Source organism: Saimiri boliviensis, chromosome 6 (assembly GCF_048565385.1).
Source record: "Saimiri boliviensis isolate mSaiBol1 chromosome 6, mSaiBol1.pri, whole genome shotgun sequence".
Lineage (NCBI taxonomy): Eukaryota > Metazoa > Chordata > Mammalia > Primates > Cebidae > Saimiri > Saimiri boliviensis.
This window is the reverse complement of record NC_133454.1, coordinates 60,801,613-60,817,597: the sequence shown is the minus strand read 5'-3', so window position 1 is coordinate 60,817,597 and position 15,985 is coordinate 60,801,613. Positions and strand designations below refer to the sequence as shown.

General features: G+C 44.6%; 1 protein-coding gene and 1 pseudogene across 3 annotated transcripts in view; one reads left to right on the top strand and one right to left on the bottom strand.

The window, feature by feature from the left end:
* Positions 1 to 15,985, top strand: part of FEZ1 (fasciculation and elongation protein zeta 1) — a 114,951-nt gene that overhangs the window by 59,861 nt on the left and 39,105 nt on the right. Inside the window, exons 1-2 of one of the 3 annotated variants that reach the window (XM_003923540.4) lie at positions 4,804 to 4,988; positions 11,432 to 11,787. In XM_003923540.4, the coding sequence (XP_003923589.1) occupies positions 11,477 to 11,787 (311 nt within the window). In that variant the 5' untranslated portion in view covers positions 4,804 to 4,988; positions 11,432 to 11,476. Of the gene's footprint in view, positions 1 to 4,803; positions 4,989 to 5,664; positions 5,731 to 11,431; positions 11,788 to 15,985 lie in introns of those variants that run through there. The other 2 variants (XM_010334394.3, XM_074400799.1) reach the window with 2 other exon arrangements.
* LOC101042333 (putative uncharacterized protein MGC39545) lies at positions 4,278 to 8,956 on the bottom strand (annotated as a pseudogene).

Here is a 15,985-nt window from a genome sequence, read left to right as displayed (position 1 = left end):
AAAGTCATATTCTGTCTGAAGTTTGGGGTGGACATGTATTTTGGGGAAACATTATCCAACCCACTACAGTCTACCCTGTGACTCCCCCAAAATTCATGTCTACTCCTCATGCAAAATATATTAATCCCATCCCAACATTCTTTTTTTTTTTTATGAGACAGGAGTCTTACTCTGTTATTCAGGCCAGAGTGCAGTGGCACAATCTCAGCTCACTGCAACCTCTGCCTTCCAGTTTCAAGCAATTCTCCTGCCTTGGCCTCTCAAGTAGCTGAGATTACAGTTGTGCACCACCACACCCAGCTAATTTTTTATATTTTTGTTAGAGACAAGGTTTCACCATATTGGCCAAGCTGGTCTCGAACTCCTGATCTCAAGTGATCTGCCTGCCTTGGCCTCCCACAGTGTTGGGATTACTGGCATGCGCCACCTAGTGGCCCCATTCCAACATCCTATTTAACCCATCCAGCATTAGCTCTAAATCCAAATTTCGTCTATTACAAATATAAACTTTTAAAGTTCCAAATCTCATCATCTAATCACGTATGGGTGAAACTCTAGGTGTGATAGTTTCTGGGGCAAAATTCTTCTCCCTTTGTGGACCTATGAAATTAGAAATCAAATGATCTGTTTCCAAAATACAGTGGTAGAGCAGACATCGGATGGACATTCCCCTTGCAAAAGGGAGAAAATGAGGGCTGGGCATAGTGGCTTATGCCTATCTTAGCCTTTTAGGAGGCTGAGGTAGGAGGGTCCCTTGAGGCCAAGAGTTTGAGACCACCATGGGCAACATAGTGAGACCCCCATCTCTAAAAAAAAAAATGTTTTAAACATTTTTGAAAGAGAGAAAATGGAAGGAAAGTGTGGAGGTCATTAGTCTAAAGCAAGTTTGTAAAACCATAGGGTACTTACCCTATGGTAAGTACCATTAGGTTTTAAGGCCTGAGAATAATCCGTTGTGGTTCAATGCTCCATCTGCTGGATCCAGGGCAGTGGGCCGTATCCTAAGAGTCATTCTTTCTTTTTCTTGAATGATAACCCATGTTTGCTGCCAAGAACATGCATCAGCCTATTTTCTGCCTGTAGAATTTTAGAGATCTGAGAGTTGTCCTTCATTTTATCTCTGTCCTTCTCATTCCAGGCTGACAGTGTTTCTGTTGGCATAAAATTCTCAGAAATTGTGTTGGTCTCCTATGTAACTCGCTACTTAGGAGTGAAAGGGATCCACACCATCATTCCTTGTTGTATTTTACTATAAGCAGCAAGGAGAAACTTGGCCTGGAAATCTCAGCTAAATATACAAGTTCATTCCTTCAAAGAATCGTCTTTGTTCAAAGTTTGTCTTTTGTTCAGTTTCTAACAAGAGGTTCCTCATTTCCATCTTAGACCTTACCAGAATCATCTTTAACATTCATGTTTCTGTTTTGTTATGATAGTATATGTATACTCTATAAGCATAGAAACTTTTTCTACAGTCTCCTCATTTCTGAACCCTCACTAGAATTGGCCTTAATATTATAATTCTACCAACAGTCTCTTCCGGGCAATACAGGCTTTTTCTGTCATGTGTCTCAAAATTCTTCCAGACTCTCTCCATTACTGTGTCCCAAAGCCACTTCTACATTTTTAAGTATTTGTTACAGCAGCACCCCACTTTCTACTACCAAAATTTGTACTAGTTTCCAAGTTTAAAATCAGGCCAGGTGTGGTGGCTCATGCCTGTAATCCCAACACTTTGGGAGTCTGAAGCAGATGGATCACCTGAGGTCGGGAGGTCAAGACCAGACATGACAAACATGGAGAAACCCCATCTTTACTAAAAATACAAAATCAGCTGGGTGTGGTGGCGCACACCTGTGATCCCAGCTACTTGGGAGGCTGAGGCAGGATAGTTGCTTGAACCCTGGAGGTGGAGGCTGTGGTGAGCCGAGATCACCCCACTGCACTCCAGCTTGAGCAACAAGAGTGAAACTCCGTCTAAAAAAAAAAAAGAAATCAAGCTGTCAGTAGGGCCATACTACCTACTAAAGGTCCTAGGGGAAGAATCTTTCCTTGCCTCATTCTAGCTTTGGGTGGCTCCCGGCAATCCTTGGTGTCCTTTGGCTTGTACCTGCATTACTCCAGTCTCTGCCTCCTTTCCTGTGCATGCTCCCCTCTTCTTTTATGTTTTGTTTGTTTGTTTGTTTTTGAGACATATTCTTGCTCTGTCACCCAGGCTCGAGTGCAGTGGCATGATCTCAGCTCACTGCAACCTCCGCCTCCCAGGTTCAAGTGATTCTCCAGCCTCAGCCTCTCAAGTGGCTGGGATTACAGGTTTGTGCCACCATACCCTGATAATTTTTTTTTTTTTTTTTTTTTTTTGTATTTTTAGTAGAGTTCGGTTTTTGCCATGTTGGCCAGGCTGGTCTTGAACTCTCGACCACAGGTGATCTACCCGCCTCCCAAAGTACTGGGATTACAGGCGTGAGCCACCACGCTCAGCCTCCTCTCCTCTTCTTATAAGGACACCAGTCATTGGATTTAGGGCCTACCCTAATTTCGTATGACCTCATCATAACTAATTACATCTGTAAAGGTCACAGTCTGAGGTTCTAAGTAGACAGCATTCAATCCACTACAGGTTCCAAGCAGCAGAGTCTGGAAATCCACATGCTAAACATGGAACCTCTTGAAGGCATACCTTCACTTTTAGTTCTCCAGCCTCTAGCTTAGGTCCCAGAATGCAACCAGTGTTTGCTCGAATTTGTACACCAGAGTTCAAGTTATTTTTTTTTAACTTGCATTATTTTTTTAATTCTTTCTTTCTCACTCGAATCTTATGACAGATTCGTAGCATTATTCACAACAGCCAAAAGATGGAAACAATCCAAATGTCCGTGGACAGATGGATACACAGAATGTAGTATATACATACCACGGAATATTATTCAACCTTAAAAAGAAAGGAAATTCTGGCATTGCTGCAACATAGATGAACCTTGAAAACATGCTAAGTGAACTAAGTCGGATACGAAAATTAAATATTGTATGATTCCACTTATATGAGGTACCTAGAATAGTCAAATTTTTAGAGACAAAGTTAGAATAGTGCTTACCTGGGGCTGGGGAAGGGAGTACTTGGGAGTTAGTGTTTAATGGATACAGAGTTTCTGTTTCGATGAGTAGTGGCGGTGGTTACACCTCAATGTGAATGCATTTAATACCAGTGAATTGTACACTTACAAAAGGTTAAAATAGTAATTTTTATGTTATATATATCTTACTACAATAAAATAAGTGTTTGCTGGGAGAATAACTGGGCTCATGTTCAGAGATTTCTCATCCCAGGAACCTAGCCTAGACTACCTGTCCTCAGCTTTCAGGTTCTTCATAGCCTCCTGGAAGTACTTTACTTACATTCACTCCTTTAATCCCACGACAGGTCTCACGAGTGAGCACTGTTATTGTCTTCATTTTACAGATGAGCCACAGGGAAGTTAACTCGCCCAAGGTCACAGAACTGGGTATAGATCCCGGGGAAGGAGAGTTAGGGATATTTTAACCAGCTACTCTTTGTGATTGACTGATTGATTTTTGGGACAAGGTCCCCTTGCTGCCAGCCAGGCTGGAGCAGTGGTTCGATCACCACTATACCGCAGCTTCAGCCCCTTGGGCTCAAGTGATCCTCCCACCTCATCCTCCAGAGTAGCTGGGACACCAGCATGAGCCACCATGCCTGGCTACTATTATTATTTTTTTTGTGTGTGTGGAGATGGGGTCTCACTATTTTGCCTAGGCTGGTCTTGAACTCCTGGACTCAAGTGATCCTCCCGCCTCGGCTTCCCAAAATGTTGGGATTACAGGTGTGAGCCATTGTGCCTGGCCTTATGATTTCTTACAGGAAGATATCCTCTGGTTATTGCTCCCGCAAAGGAAAATAGGCCAATGCTGCTTCTCATCTCATTGGGACATGATTCCTGTTTCCATCCTTCTCATGGTTGAAACATCTGTGGAATGAATGCATAAATAAGCAAAAGAGAAGCTCCCTGTCCCTTGTAGTTGAAGTCCTCCGTTCATCCCAGAGGTACTTTGCCATCGGGCAAAAGTAGTTGGGGTTCTCCAGTGCCTTCCTTCAATAATTATAGTTCTTGTGCTCTTAGTTGTGTGTATTCATGAATTATTAGACTTTTTATTGACAGCTTCTATAAACACAGGCCTATACACAGTAGACAAGATAAATGAATAATTTTTCACAAGACCCCAGGGACCTTCCTTATTTCAGCCTCTTGAATTTCCTGTATTATCTCAAGTCCTCCTGGGCCTGAAACCTCACTCAGATTTTTCAGCTGGATCCAGCTCCCATCCCGAATCTTTGGGCGAGTAAAGCTCTCCTGCCGGCCTCCTCACCTCTGGCTTGAGGTCTGAACCCAGCTGGGGCTGGGAGACGTCCCTGGGCCTGCCCTCCTCAGCCTCCAGTAGAGGAGAATGGGAAGCCCAGAAACTCCAAGAGGGTCTTTGAGTGTGTCCACCAGCATCCGCCCGCAGCCATCGCCTGCATTTTATCCAGAAGCCAGTACCAGGCCCTGTGAGGTATCCATATTGGTAGTTACTGCACGCGCTCATGTAGGAGCTTTTGAATATTCATGAGGGAAGCAGAAAAGCCAATGTTAAAGAGGGGAGAAACAGTAATTCATAAATATTAATAAAGGTAGGCCCACGTGCTCGGAGGAAGGCTATGAATGTTAACGACAGGATGACGTCCAGCTCCCGCGCGTGCCAGTTGGGCGGGTGCCCGAGCACGGGCGCGCCCCCGGAGCCCGTGCACCAGCGCGGGGAGGGGGTGGGGTGGAGGCGGGAGCGGAGCCGGGCGCCGCCGGAGCTGCGGGGGGAGCGCTAGCTGGCTGGCTGGCTCTCCGCTGCGCTGCGCTGCGCTCCGGCCGCTCCCGCAGCCCGTGGATGGGGGTGTCCGGCTGAGCCCCGGGATCCGCCTCCCTCCGCCAGGACCCGTACAGGTGCCGTCGCGGGGGGCGACTTTAGTTAGGACCCGACCCACTGCTGGGGGTGGGGTCTGGTGGGGGTGGTAAGGAGGCCTGGGGATCCTCCGATAGGACGGTCTGGGGTCGCCGCAGTGCCCCCCACCCCGTCCCATCCTGGGACTGGAAAGGAACAACCGGAGGCCGCCTCCCTCCTGCCCAACCCTTTAGGGAGCGCAGCTGGGACGCAGCGCCAGGCCCGGGAGATGTGGGATGATGGGCACCTCCAGTATCATCTCAACATCGGTCCTCCAGCCAGGCCTGGAATGTGTGTGTGTGTGGGAGCGTGCGTGTGCGCGCGTGTCTGTGTGTGCCCGCGTGTGTGTGCCCCCGCGTGTGTGAAGGCAGGCGGCGCGATTTGGGGCCTGGGGGAGGGTGGGAACTCCGCCCGCCGGATCGCTGTGGGGCAGTGGGTAGGTGCCTAGTCCCGGGACCGTTATCTGGTCCAGTCGCGGTAAACGCCCCAAGATCTTCTTTGTCCCTAAGAACTTAGCTCCGACCCCGCTTGTGCCCCTCCCCGGAGTGCGGAGCCTTCCCCAGACAGCGCATTCCTGCAGTGTCAGAACCGCTGGCAGCGGCCGCAGACGCCGGGGGAGCGATTGTTTCACTATTGACCGGCGGGAAGAAGGGACCCGGGCGGCGGAGCGGTGGCGGGGCACGCTGCCGTCGGGTGGGCTCCGGGCTCTGGAGCGCGAGGAGCAGTGTTTGACAGCGCAGAGGGGTATCACAGCCCCTTCTTCTTTCCTTTTGCCTATCCCTTCCTCCCCGACCCTGGGTCCCCCGACTCTCATCCCTTTCCGGTGTCCGGGCTTGTGTGGCCAGAAGGGCAGTGGAGTGTGTGTGCGGCCTGCACGGGATGAGCCCGGCTTCCTCGGAGCGCCAGCCATTGTGCTGTCTGGAGGAGCCTTTCTTTACCCCACCGGACTGGGGGAGGAGGGGGATCTGAGATGGAGGTGAATGGAGCAGCGGGAAGAAGGGGAGAGGAGCAAGCAGAACTGCGAAGGGGTTGCTGATCCATATGCAACGAAATACTCTTTCTGTCAAAATGTGCATTGGTACAACATGCACACTGGCTGGCTTCTGCGGAGGAGCAGTGGGAAATCTGCAGGTGGATCAGTACAGGGCAGGTTTTAGGGATGGACGTGGGGTACGAGGCACGTAATCAATTGCTCTATGGAGCAAGTGATGGGAAGAAGGAAATGGAATGGGGCTTTTGTGGAGGTGCCGAGGCCCAACCGGGTTAGCATGGTGAAATCTCCACCGCTCCGCTCCACTCGGCTCAGCTGAGCAAAGCAGGGAGTGAGCATTTGTACCGCAGCCCCGAGCTGCAGCGAGTGTATCATTATGCTGCAGGAAGACGTCTCTGTTAAGCCCTGTGAGTGTCTTTTCTTTTCCAAATCACACCATCGATTGGGAGTGAAAAGAAATGGAATACATTGTAGGACAATCCAACTATAGTCCTGCGCTCTGTTCTGTGGTAAAGAGAAAAAGAAAAGGCGACCCTCCCACGGTTCCTTCTTTCTGCCATTTTCGTGTATGTATGTATTTATTTTTGATCATGGAAGTCTAAAGGGAATAAGCTATCATTTGTATTAATCCTACTTTAAGGAAAGGAGGGCTCCCAGATGAGCTATGAATGAGGACGGGGGCAAGCCTGCCATGATGGAAGATAAGGTTGTTTCAGACATTTTAGTTGAAGGATGAAAGCACTCGTGAAGAGAGGAGGGCGAAAGAAAGCGGGCTAAAGGAAGGAAGACAGGGTCACCATCTAAGGACATGCTGCCAGTCCCATCCCCACGGAGCCCTCCTGGAGGCTACAGTAGGGCGCCCAGTCAGAACGCCTGACTCTCATCTCCTGTGTCATAGCCTGGAGTCTTTCCACAAATGCTGGGTTCAGTTTGGGTGTTGAGTGACTTTTGTTTCCCAGCACTGGCTTTCACTTAACTTCATCTCCAGCTGGTCATTCATGCAGCACTTCCGGGCTCCTGGGTAATGAGTTGGCAAAAAGTAATCAGTTCAAATGAGCATGTGTCTGAACCCTAGAGCTGTGATATTCATTTTGTCTTTTATAATTTTCCGGATGAATCCATTTTCTCTACAATCTGCCTGAGCTGAGGATAGGTGCTTTCAGCACACTCTTTCTGTTGCTAACACTCAAAACTCAGTCTTAGTCCTAGATCCTAGTTGGATTGGCCTCTTGTTTCTGATTAATCGTATAGACTATGTCATTTCAAATCAGAAACCCCACTGGTGTCACCATCTGGTTCTCCCATGTCATTCCCAGAGAAAAGTACAAATTTAAAGGCAATGTAAATACCTGCCACACTATCAGATTAGCTTTCATATTTCTGTCAATGTGACCCACGATCCAGGAACCTTTGCACAAACGAATTGAAAGAAAATCTTAGTAAAAAAGGTGCTAAAATTCTTTCAGCAATAGTTCCCTCATTTGATAAGCATATTGAAGCACTGCACAGAGGGTATCATGGCAGGGATAATTTTTCTTTTACTTGAAGCACTCCCACATCACATTTATTTTCTTATTCTTTACTTTTTTTTTTTTTTTTTTTTTTGGAGATGGAGTTTTGCTCTTGTTGCCCAGGCTGAAGTGCAATGGCTTGATCTGGGCTCACCACAACTTCTGTGTCCAGGGTTCAAGTGATTCTCTTGTCTCAGCTTTCCAAGTAGCTGGGATTACAGGCATGTGCCACCATGCCTGGCCAATTTTTTATTTTTTAGTAGAGATGGGGTTTCTTCATGTTGGTCAGGCTAGTCTCGAACTCCTGAACTCAGGTGATCCACTCGCCTCCCAAAGTGCTGGGTTTATAGGTGTAAGCCACTGTGCCTGGCCCCACATCACATTTCTATGTAAGTAAGCTATCCTGGTTTTCCTAGAATTTTTTTACTTTTTTCTTTTTTTGAGATGGAGTCCTACTCTGTTGCCCAGACTAGAGTGCAACGGTGTGGTCTCAGCTTACTGCAAACTCTGCCTCCCGCATTCAAGTGATTCTCCTGCCTCAGCCTCCTGAGTAGCTGGGATTACGGGCACCCAGCACCATGCCCAGCTAATTTTTGTATTTTTAGTAGAGACAGGGTTCCACCATGTTGGCCAGGCTGGTCTCAAACTGCTGACCTTATGATCCAGCCACCTCGGCCTCCCAAAGTGCTGGGATTACAGGTGTGAGCTACAACGCCCAGCTTTTTTTTTTTTTTTTTTTTTTTTTTTTTGAGGTAGGGTCTCACTTTGTCACCCAGGCTGGCATACAGTGGTGTGATCATAGCTCACTATAGTCTCAAACTCATGGGCTCAAGCAGTCTTCCTGCCTCAGCCTCTCCACTTGCTGGGATTACAGGTGTGAATCACCATGCCCAGCTTTGATTTTCCTAGAATGATTGATTTTTATTGGATGCCTTTTATATTTCACACATTGTACTTAGCACTTCAAAGATTATCTCATTTAGTCCAAAAAATAATCTTCAAGGGAAGCACTGTTTTAAACTCTAATTTATAGATGATGAAATTGAGGCATAGTGAGGCTGATAATTTGCCCAACGTCTCCCCTCTAGGAGTGACAGGACCAGGACAGGAACCTGAAACTTATGCCCTTAGCCATCACAATGTACTGCCCTAATCAACACAAATCCCTGGGCTGTAAAACCTTTTTTACTCTCTACTGCATTCTGCCGTCTTTTCTAATCTCACCATTTTGTTGCTCAGGGATTCTTAATCTTTTTTTGCACTATGAACGACTTTGGTGGTATGGAGAAGCCTATGGGCTTCTTCTTCAAGTAATATTTTTAAATGCATAAAATAAAATACTTAGTCTTGCAAAGGAAACAAATTTCACTGAAATATAGTTACCTTTGAGCCTGCAGGGGTCTATGTACTGAAGATGAAGAACCCCTGTGGCAATTAGTTGTGTTTGCTTTAGAGCTGTGTTGTCCATTGCGGTAGCCACAGGCCACATTTGGCTGTTGAGCACTTGAAATGTGGCTAGTCCAGAGTGAGATGTACTGTGAATGAAAAATATACCCTGGATTTCAAAGGACTTCTTATAAAAAAAAAAAAAGAATTAAAAAATGCCTCGTTTTTTTGTGGATTGCATTTTGAAATGGTAACACTTTGGATATATTGGATTAAATAAACATATTATTTCAATAAAAATGATTAATTAAATTATTGATTTATTAAAATTAACTCATGAAGATGTTAACTCTATACCAACACCTTTCTTATAACCAATGAGGCAATCAGGACCGACGATGCTTGTCACTCAGCCAGCCATTGGCAGAACTGTTGGCTCTTGAGCCTATGTTCTTTCCAAGAAATGGTACTACTTGTGTATATTTTTGTATTCCAAGGTCCTGTCATGTTGCCTTCGTGAACTGTAAATGCTCCGAATATGTTTTAAAGCAATGGTCACCAACTTAATTCCAGCAAAATCACAGTACAAACTGTCAGTGTCCTTGCCTGGCATGTCCTTTGCCTTGCTTATTTAGAGTTTTAGTTTTGTAGGTGGAGATGGAAAATAGGCATTCCTAGGGCAAAATTCATGAATTTTGCTGTCTGTTTGTCCTCAGAACGTAGCTCCAATTTAAGCACCTAACTGTATCAATAACTGTATAAACAGGAGAGAAAAGTTTGGTTGCCTTTTTGTGTTACAGAGAATGAAGCTGAGCATGTGGAGAAGGGTATAGTCAGCAATGCTTGTGCTGCCTGAAATTGAAAATGGAAAACTGTGTGTGGGGGACAGATCATTTTTTCAGTGAGCACACATTGATTGACTGCCTAGCCACAGGGTAAGCAGTGTATGTTTGGAGCCAGGGAAGATATCCAGAGGATTTCTGTGTCCTTGAGGAATATAGGTTAAAATTGATGTACACACAGATGGATAAATCACAATTGGAAGCAGTGTATGAAGAGGGCCCGATGAGGGGTAGTGGTCCCACAGCTGGTGGGAACTGAGGGGAAGTCTGCATGTGCAGTGTCCCAGGGTGCAGTGCCCAAGATGATTATGGCGTATGGCTTTGGAGCACATGGGCAATTTGGTCTGTTTCTTACAGGATACAGGATAATAGATCATTTTGTTTATTTCTCTGCTCCTAGGTGTGTGCTCTATGTGTGCGAAAACCTCAGGTGCTTGTCTGGGCACAGTGGCTCATGCCTGTAATCCCAGCATTTTGGGAGGCTGAGGCAGGTAGATCACCTGAGCTCAGGAGTTCGGGACCAGCCTTGGCAATGTGGTTAAACCCTATCTCTACTAATAATACAAAAATTAGCCAGGTGTGATGGCACATGTCTGTAATCCCAGCTACTTGGGAGGCTGAGGCTGGAGGATCACTTGAACCCCGCCTGAAGTGTAGGTTGCAGTGAGCTGAGATTGCACCACTGCTCTCCAGCCTGGATGACAGAGTGAAGCTATGTCTCAAAAACAAAACAAAACAAAACAAACAAAATAAAAACAACTCAGGCGCTTGTTGGAAAGTATTGATGTGTTTGTGTGTGTGTGTGTGTGTGTGTGTGTGTGTGTGTGTATTGATGTTTTATTAGTTTTTTTTAAAATAAAAAATAGCGATGGGGCCTCATTATGTTGGTCTTGAATTCCTGAGCGAACCCAAATGATCCTCCTACCTCAGCCTCCCAAAGTGCTGGAGTTATAGGCATGAGCCACCACATCCAGTCAGTGTTTTATTAGTTTCTATTATTTATTGATGAGGGTAGTAATATCTAGGTACAGGAACCCTTATCCAAAACTCTTGGGGCCAGGCATGTTTTGGAATTCAGATTATTTCAGATTTTTGAAGGTAGTAATAAAATGCATATTCTGCATTTCATCCAGTGGGATCTGGGAAAGCAATCTTTATAATTAAAAAGTTAATATTTCTGCAGCAAAACACACAAAATGGGATACATTGAAGCCATGAGCAGCTTTCTATTCATGTTGGTCAGGTTTAGTTGCCAGATGAGTTTAGATCATGTCACATTTTGCCACCAAACAAGTCACAGAGAACTTTTAGCTTTTAGATAACATAGTTAAGGCTGTGGATCTGTGGTAATCGTAACAGTAATAATACTAATAATACTACCAAAATACCAACAGAAAGTATTCAACAATATTGGCATTTATTATCTTCCAGGCACTGTTTTAAGCACTCACCTGTGTTTACTCCTTTAGTCTTCTAACAGCCCTTTGAGGTGAGTTCAGTATTGTATCTGTCTTGAGAAGAATAAGAGGCACAGAGCAGTTAAGGACTTGCCTAAGGTGACAGTTGGTAGGGCAGAAGAGAATGCAAACCTAGATGGTCTGGTCCAGGAGCTTCATACTTAACCACTGCCTCAACTTTTGGAATAGGAATTGGAGTCAGGTGTGTCTCCAAAGTTAACCCCTAGTCTAAACTCACATGCTGTTTATTTCTTTTAGATAAACGCATCCTGAAAGTCGCCATTGTTCTTCTGCTGAGCAAGAATGGAGGCCCCACTGGTGAGTCTGGATGAAGAGTTTGAGGACCTTCGACCCTGCTGCTCGGAGGACCCAGAGGAGAAGCCCCGGTGTTTCTATGGTTCATCTCCTCACCATCTCGAGGACCCCTCCCTCTCTGAGCTTGAGAATTTTTCTTCTGAAATAATCAGCTTCAAGTCCATGGAGGACCTCGTGAATGAATTTGATGAGAAGCTCAATGTCTGCTTTCGGAACTACAACGCCAAGACCGAGAACCTAGCTCCCGTGAAGAACCAGTTACAGATCCAAGAAGAGGAGGAGACCCTTCAGGATGAGGAGTAAGAAGTCTTAATTGCCCTCTCCTGCTTCAGTCAAGAGCCCTGTAGTCCTTGGCTCCTTGACATAGTGCTAGTTTCTGTCTATAGGTTTATGGCCTGTTACTTACATTTTCGTGTTGCCAGCGGAGCAGTGCCCTGATACTTGCTGACGTAGCTCTATGTATGTCCCTTTACAGTCCCCTGCGGAGAACTTTCTTAAATTGAAGTCTTAGAGGAATGAAGGATTTTAGGTTTTCCTAGATACAAAATGGAATTTCAGGAGCACAGTAAATTTCAGGGTCTATCTTGAGCTGTCTTTATATCAGTGGAAATCCAGCAAGATATTAGAAATAAAGTCCAGAAAAAATTAATTAACCATGATGGAGGAATCTATGTTATTGGACGAATTTGCTTCAAGAAACACCAGAAATATGAAAATCCCAGAATTGTTACAGCCCCTCAGGCCTGGAGAGTTATCTACAGATGTTAGGATATATCCAAATAAGAAAGCATCTAACCCGAACTGAGAGCACAGGGAGCTACCCTGGACAATGTAAAAGTGGAAACTAGGTGATGTGGACTTCGAGTATTTAGATTCCTTGTGTCACTTGCTAGCTACTTTCTAGGGTCTTAATAGTAGTCAAGAAAAGGGATCTGAGAAAAGTATTCTTTCAGGAGGGACTAGAAAGAGAAGGGGGTAATACATTACATAAATTAAAGAAGGATGTTTTAGGCACTTAATAAAAATTCAGTGGTTCCCCCCCCATCCTTGGGGGATTTTTTTTTTTTTTTTTTTGAGACGAAGTCTCCCTCTGTCGCTCTGTCGCTCTGTCACCCAGGCTGGAGTGCAGTGGTGCGATCTCCGCTCACTGCAACCTCTGCTTCCCAGGTTCAAGCGATTCTCCTGCCTCAGCTTGCTGAGTAGCTGGAACTATAGGCATGTGCCACCATGTCTGGCTAATTTTTGTATTTTTAGTAGAAATAGGGTTTTACCATGTTTTGCCAGGCTGGTCTTAAATTTCTGACCTCGTGATCCACCTGCCTCGGCCTCCCAAAGTGCTGGGATTACAGGTGTGAGCCACCATGCCTAGCCCATCCAGGGGATATGTTTTAAGACCCCCAGTTAATGCCTGAAACTGCTGCCAGTACCAAACCCTATAATTATAATGTTTTTCCTACATGTGCATACATATGATAAAGTACACTTTATAAATTAGACACAGTAAGACTAACAACAGCTTACAGTAAAATAGAGCAATTATAACAATATACTGTAATAAAAGTCATGTGAATGTGGTCTCTCTTTCTCTCTCTCTTTCAAAATATTTCATTGTACTGTACAGCAGATAACCGAGCCCTGGGAAAGCAAAACCACAGGCAAGGGGGAACTACTGTCTATATGAGTTCCCTGCAGGGATACAATATGCATCGGTTGTTCCTTGGCTATCACACAAGAAATGTCAAAGTTCAGGGAAGTCGGAAGCACCTGTGCTTTTGTTTTTCTTTTCGTGGATTTGAGTGGGAAGAATGACCCAAAAATAATGGGGTAAGAGGCATGTCCTCTAATGGGGTAAGAGGCATGTCCTAGAGGATTAGAACCTGACTGTATTTGGGAGAGGGTTGCTTACTTGATGACTGCTGTAAGACTCTACCTCTATGCATACAGGGGACAAATATCTCTCTTATTCATTCTTACAGCCGCACTGTCTAATACAGTGCTTGGTTTGTGGTAAGTGAGCAAATAATAGTTTTGAATGAAATATTGAACACTGAATAAACTAGATGAGTGATAATAGCTAGCCTTGCATGTACATGTAATGATTTCTAGGCCCACACCATTTCCCTCTTTTTTTTTTTTTTGAGATGGAGTCTTGCTCTTGTCACCCAGGCTGGAGTGCAATGGCACGATCTTGGCTCCCTGCAACCTCCACCTCCTGGGTTTAAGCGATTCTCCTGCCTCAGGCTCCTGAGTAGCTGGGATTACAGGCACCTGCCACCATGCCAGGCTAATTTTTGTATTTTTAGTAGAGACAGGATTTTGCCACATTGGCCAGGCTGGTCTCAAACTCCTGACTTTCTTTGAGAGCCACCCATCTCAGCCTCCCAAAGTGCTGGGATTATAGGCATGAACCACATGCCCAGCCTCCTTCTTTTCTTTTTAGCTATTGCTGGCCGGAAGGTATGATCACAGAGAACATTTCATACTATAGTCGACCATACTATAGCCGTGGGCTATGTGTTTAAATTTTAAGTTTCAAACAGATTCTTTTAGATTCTGAGCCTGTTACCTGCTCAACATCTATAAGTCAAAAAAGAATGGCTCTGGGGCTTTATTATGCAGAATATTTTTTCCATCCAGTGCACCAGCCAATGAACCAGAAACACAGAGACTATGAATTCTAATTTTGGTCTATTCTCCAACTCTCTGTGTGACCTTGGGCAAGTCACTTAACTCTGGGTGACTGTGTCGGTCCTCACCTGTGAAACCTCCAGAGCTCAATCTTGATGAAGCAAGGCTAAGGACCTGTAAAGAACCTGATTTCTTACCTCAGCTAGGATGTGCTCTGAAAAGGACATTTCGAGATTCGTCCCATTCCTTTTGCTTCCAACAAATTATTTAGCCCTTATGGAAGCCCCTCCTCTGCCCCATTAAGGATGAAGGCCCAATGAGCAGATTCTTACTCTCTTCTAGCACATTAGCAGAGGCCACTCAATGTTAATTACCATCACATGGGATTATTGGCCTTCTCAGCCTGATTTTTCTGACTTGACTGCCTCATTGACTGCCTCAGTTAAGAGACCAAAGGTTGAATAATTCCTTTGAGATAAAGTGTCATTTGGGGACAGTGTAGAGGGGGGAAGCTGGGAAGAGAAAAATTAACACGACACTTTCTAGGCATTCAGTTCTAAAGCCTCTTCCTAATTTAAAATAAAAATCAGAATTTTGTTACACCCTTTGTTTTATAGACACTATCCAGATATTCAACTGTGAAATTATGGCTAAAAGTAAAGGAAAAGGATGATTTAATATCTCACCTGACTATGGTTCTCCTGAATATATCAATAATGTTACTGTTATACACTTCCTCAGGTTTAGTATTTAGAGGGCCGTTTCATCCAAAAATGAATTAAAAGTGCTGTGGGTGGGTGTTGGAGATAAATAATAGAGGCTTAAAACAAAAGCAGGGAAATACTTGGTTAAGTTGCCTCCTTAAAGACAGCACAAATCATAGAACAAATGCAGTGATTCCCTTAGAAGTTTTCTTTTCTTTAGTCTTCATCTGGAACTATTTAACCAAGAGGGGAGTTGGCTAAGATTTGTCAGCTTTTCTCTGAGTTGTCAGGGCACGGAAGTTCTAGGCATTAAAGGGGAGTCAGATTCGAATACATGCTTTTTGGTTTTGAATTCAGGAAATATCCCAGAATCTTTTCTTTGCGTATATGTGATCACCGTCTTCCTTTGCTACAAGAGATTGGGCCGGGAGATCAGAGCCTCTTCGAGGCCACTACAAAATGGAAATGGATGGCCCTTAGCTTACCTCCTGCCTCACTGGGGATCCCTATCACTCCTCTTACAAGTACCCTGCAGACAGAGGGGCCAAACATTCAATGGCTGTTTCCTGTTCTTCAGAGAGAATTGTTAAAGGTGACGTTAAAAATAAAGTGCACACGATAAACTGCCTGTCATGAGACATGTTGAACACAAGTAAATACCAAATAGTCAGCTAGCGAAAGCTACATGTAGCTGGGATTTTTAGAAAATTTAATTCTCCCACGTGTATACCTATGCAACAATCTTGCATGTTCTTCACATGTACCCCAAAACCTAAAATGCAATAAAAAAATTGTTATATAGTGCTAAAAAAAAAAAGAAAATTTAATTCTCTTTTTAGAGGTTCAGTTTCCTCTTATAGAAAGCAGATACAGTATTGATTCTATTTAAACATTTGAAGACATCTAGAAAGTTGAGCAAAGGCGTTAATATGGTGCTAATAATTTCTACTTTCTCAACTTGTAGAACAAAAATGTACTTCAATTAACACATATTTGAGTGTGGATATTGGCATGACTGGACACCATCAAAACACTAGACAAGGGAAGTAGCCAGCCTTGAGGGAAATGTCAGCAAGTTAGAATTCTAATAAGCCCCTTAAGCTGCCTGCCATATTGTCAGAAATAGGTATATAAGGGTTTTGTGTGTGTCAGGACTGATAGAGCC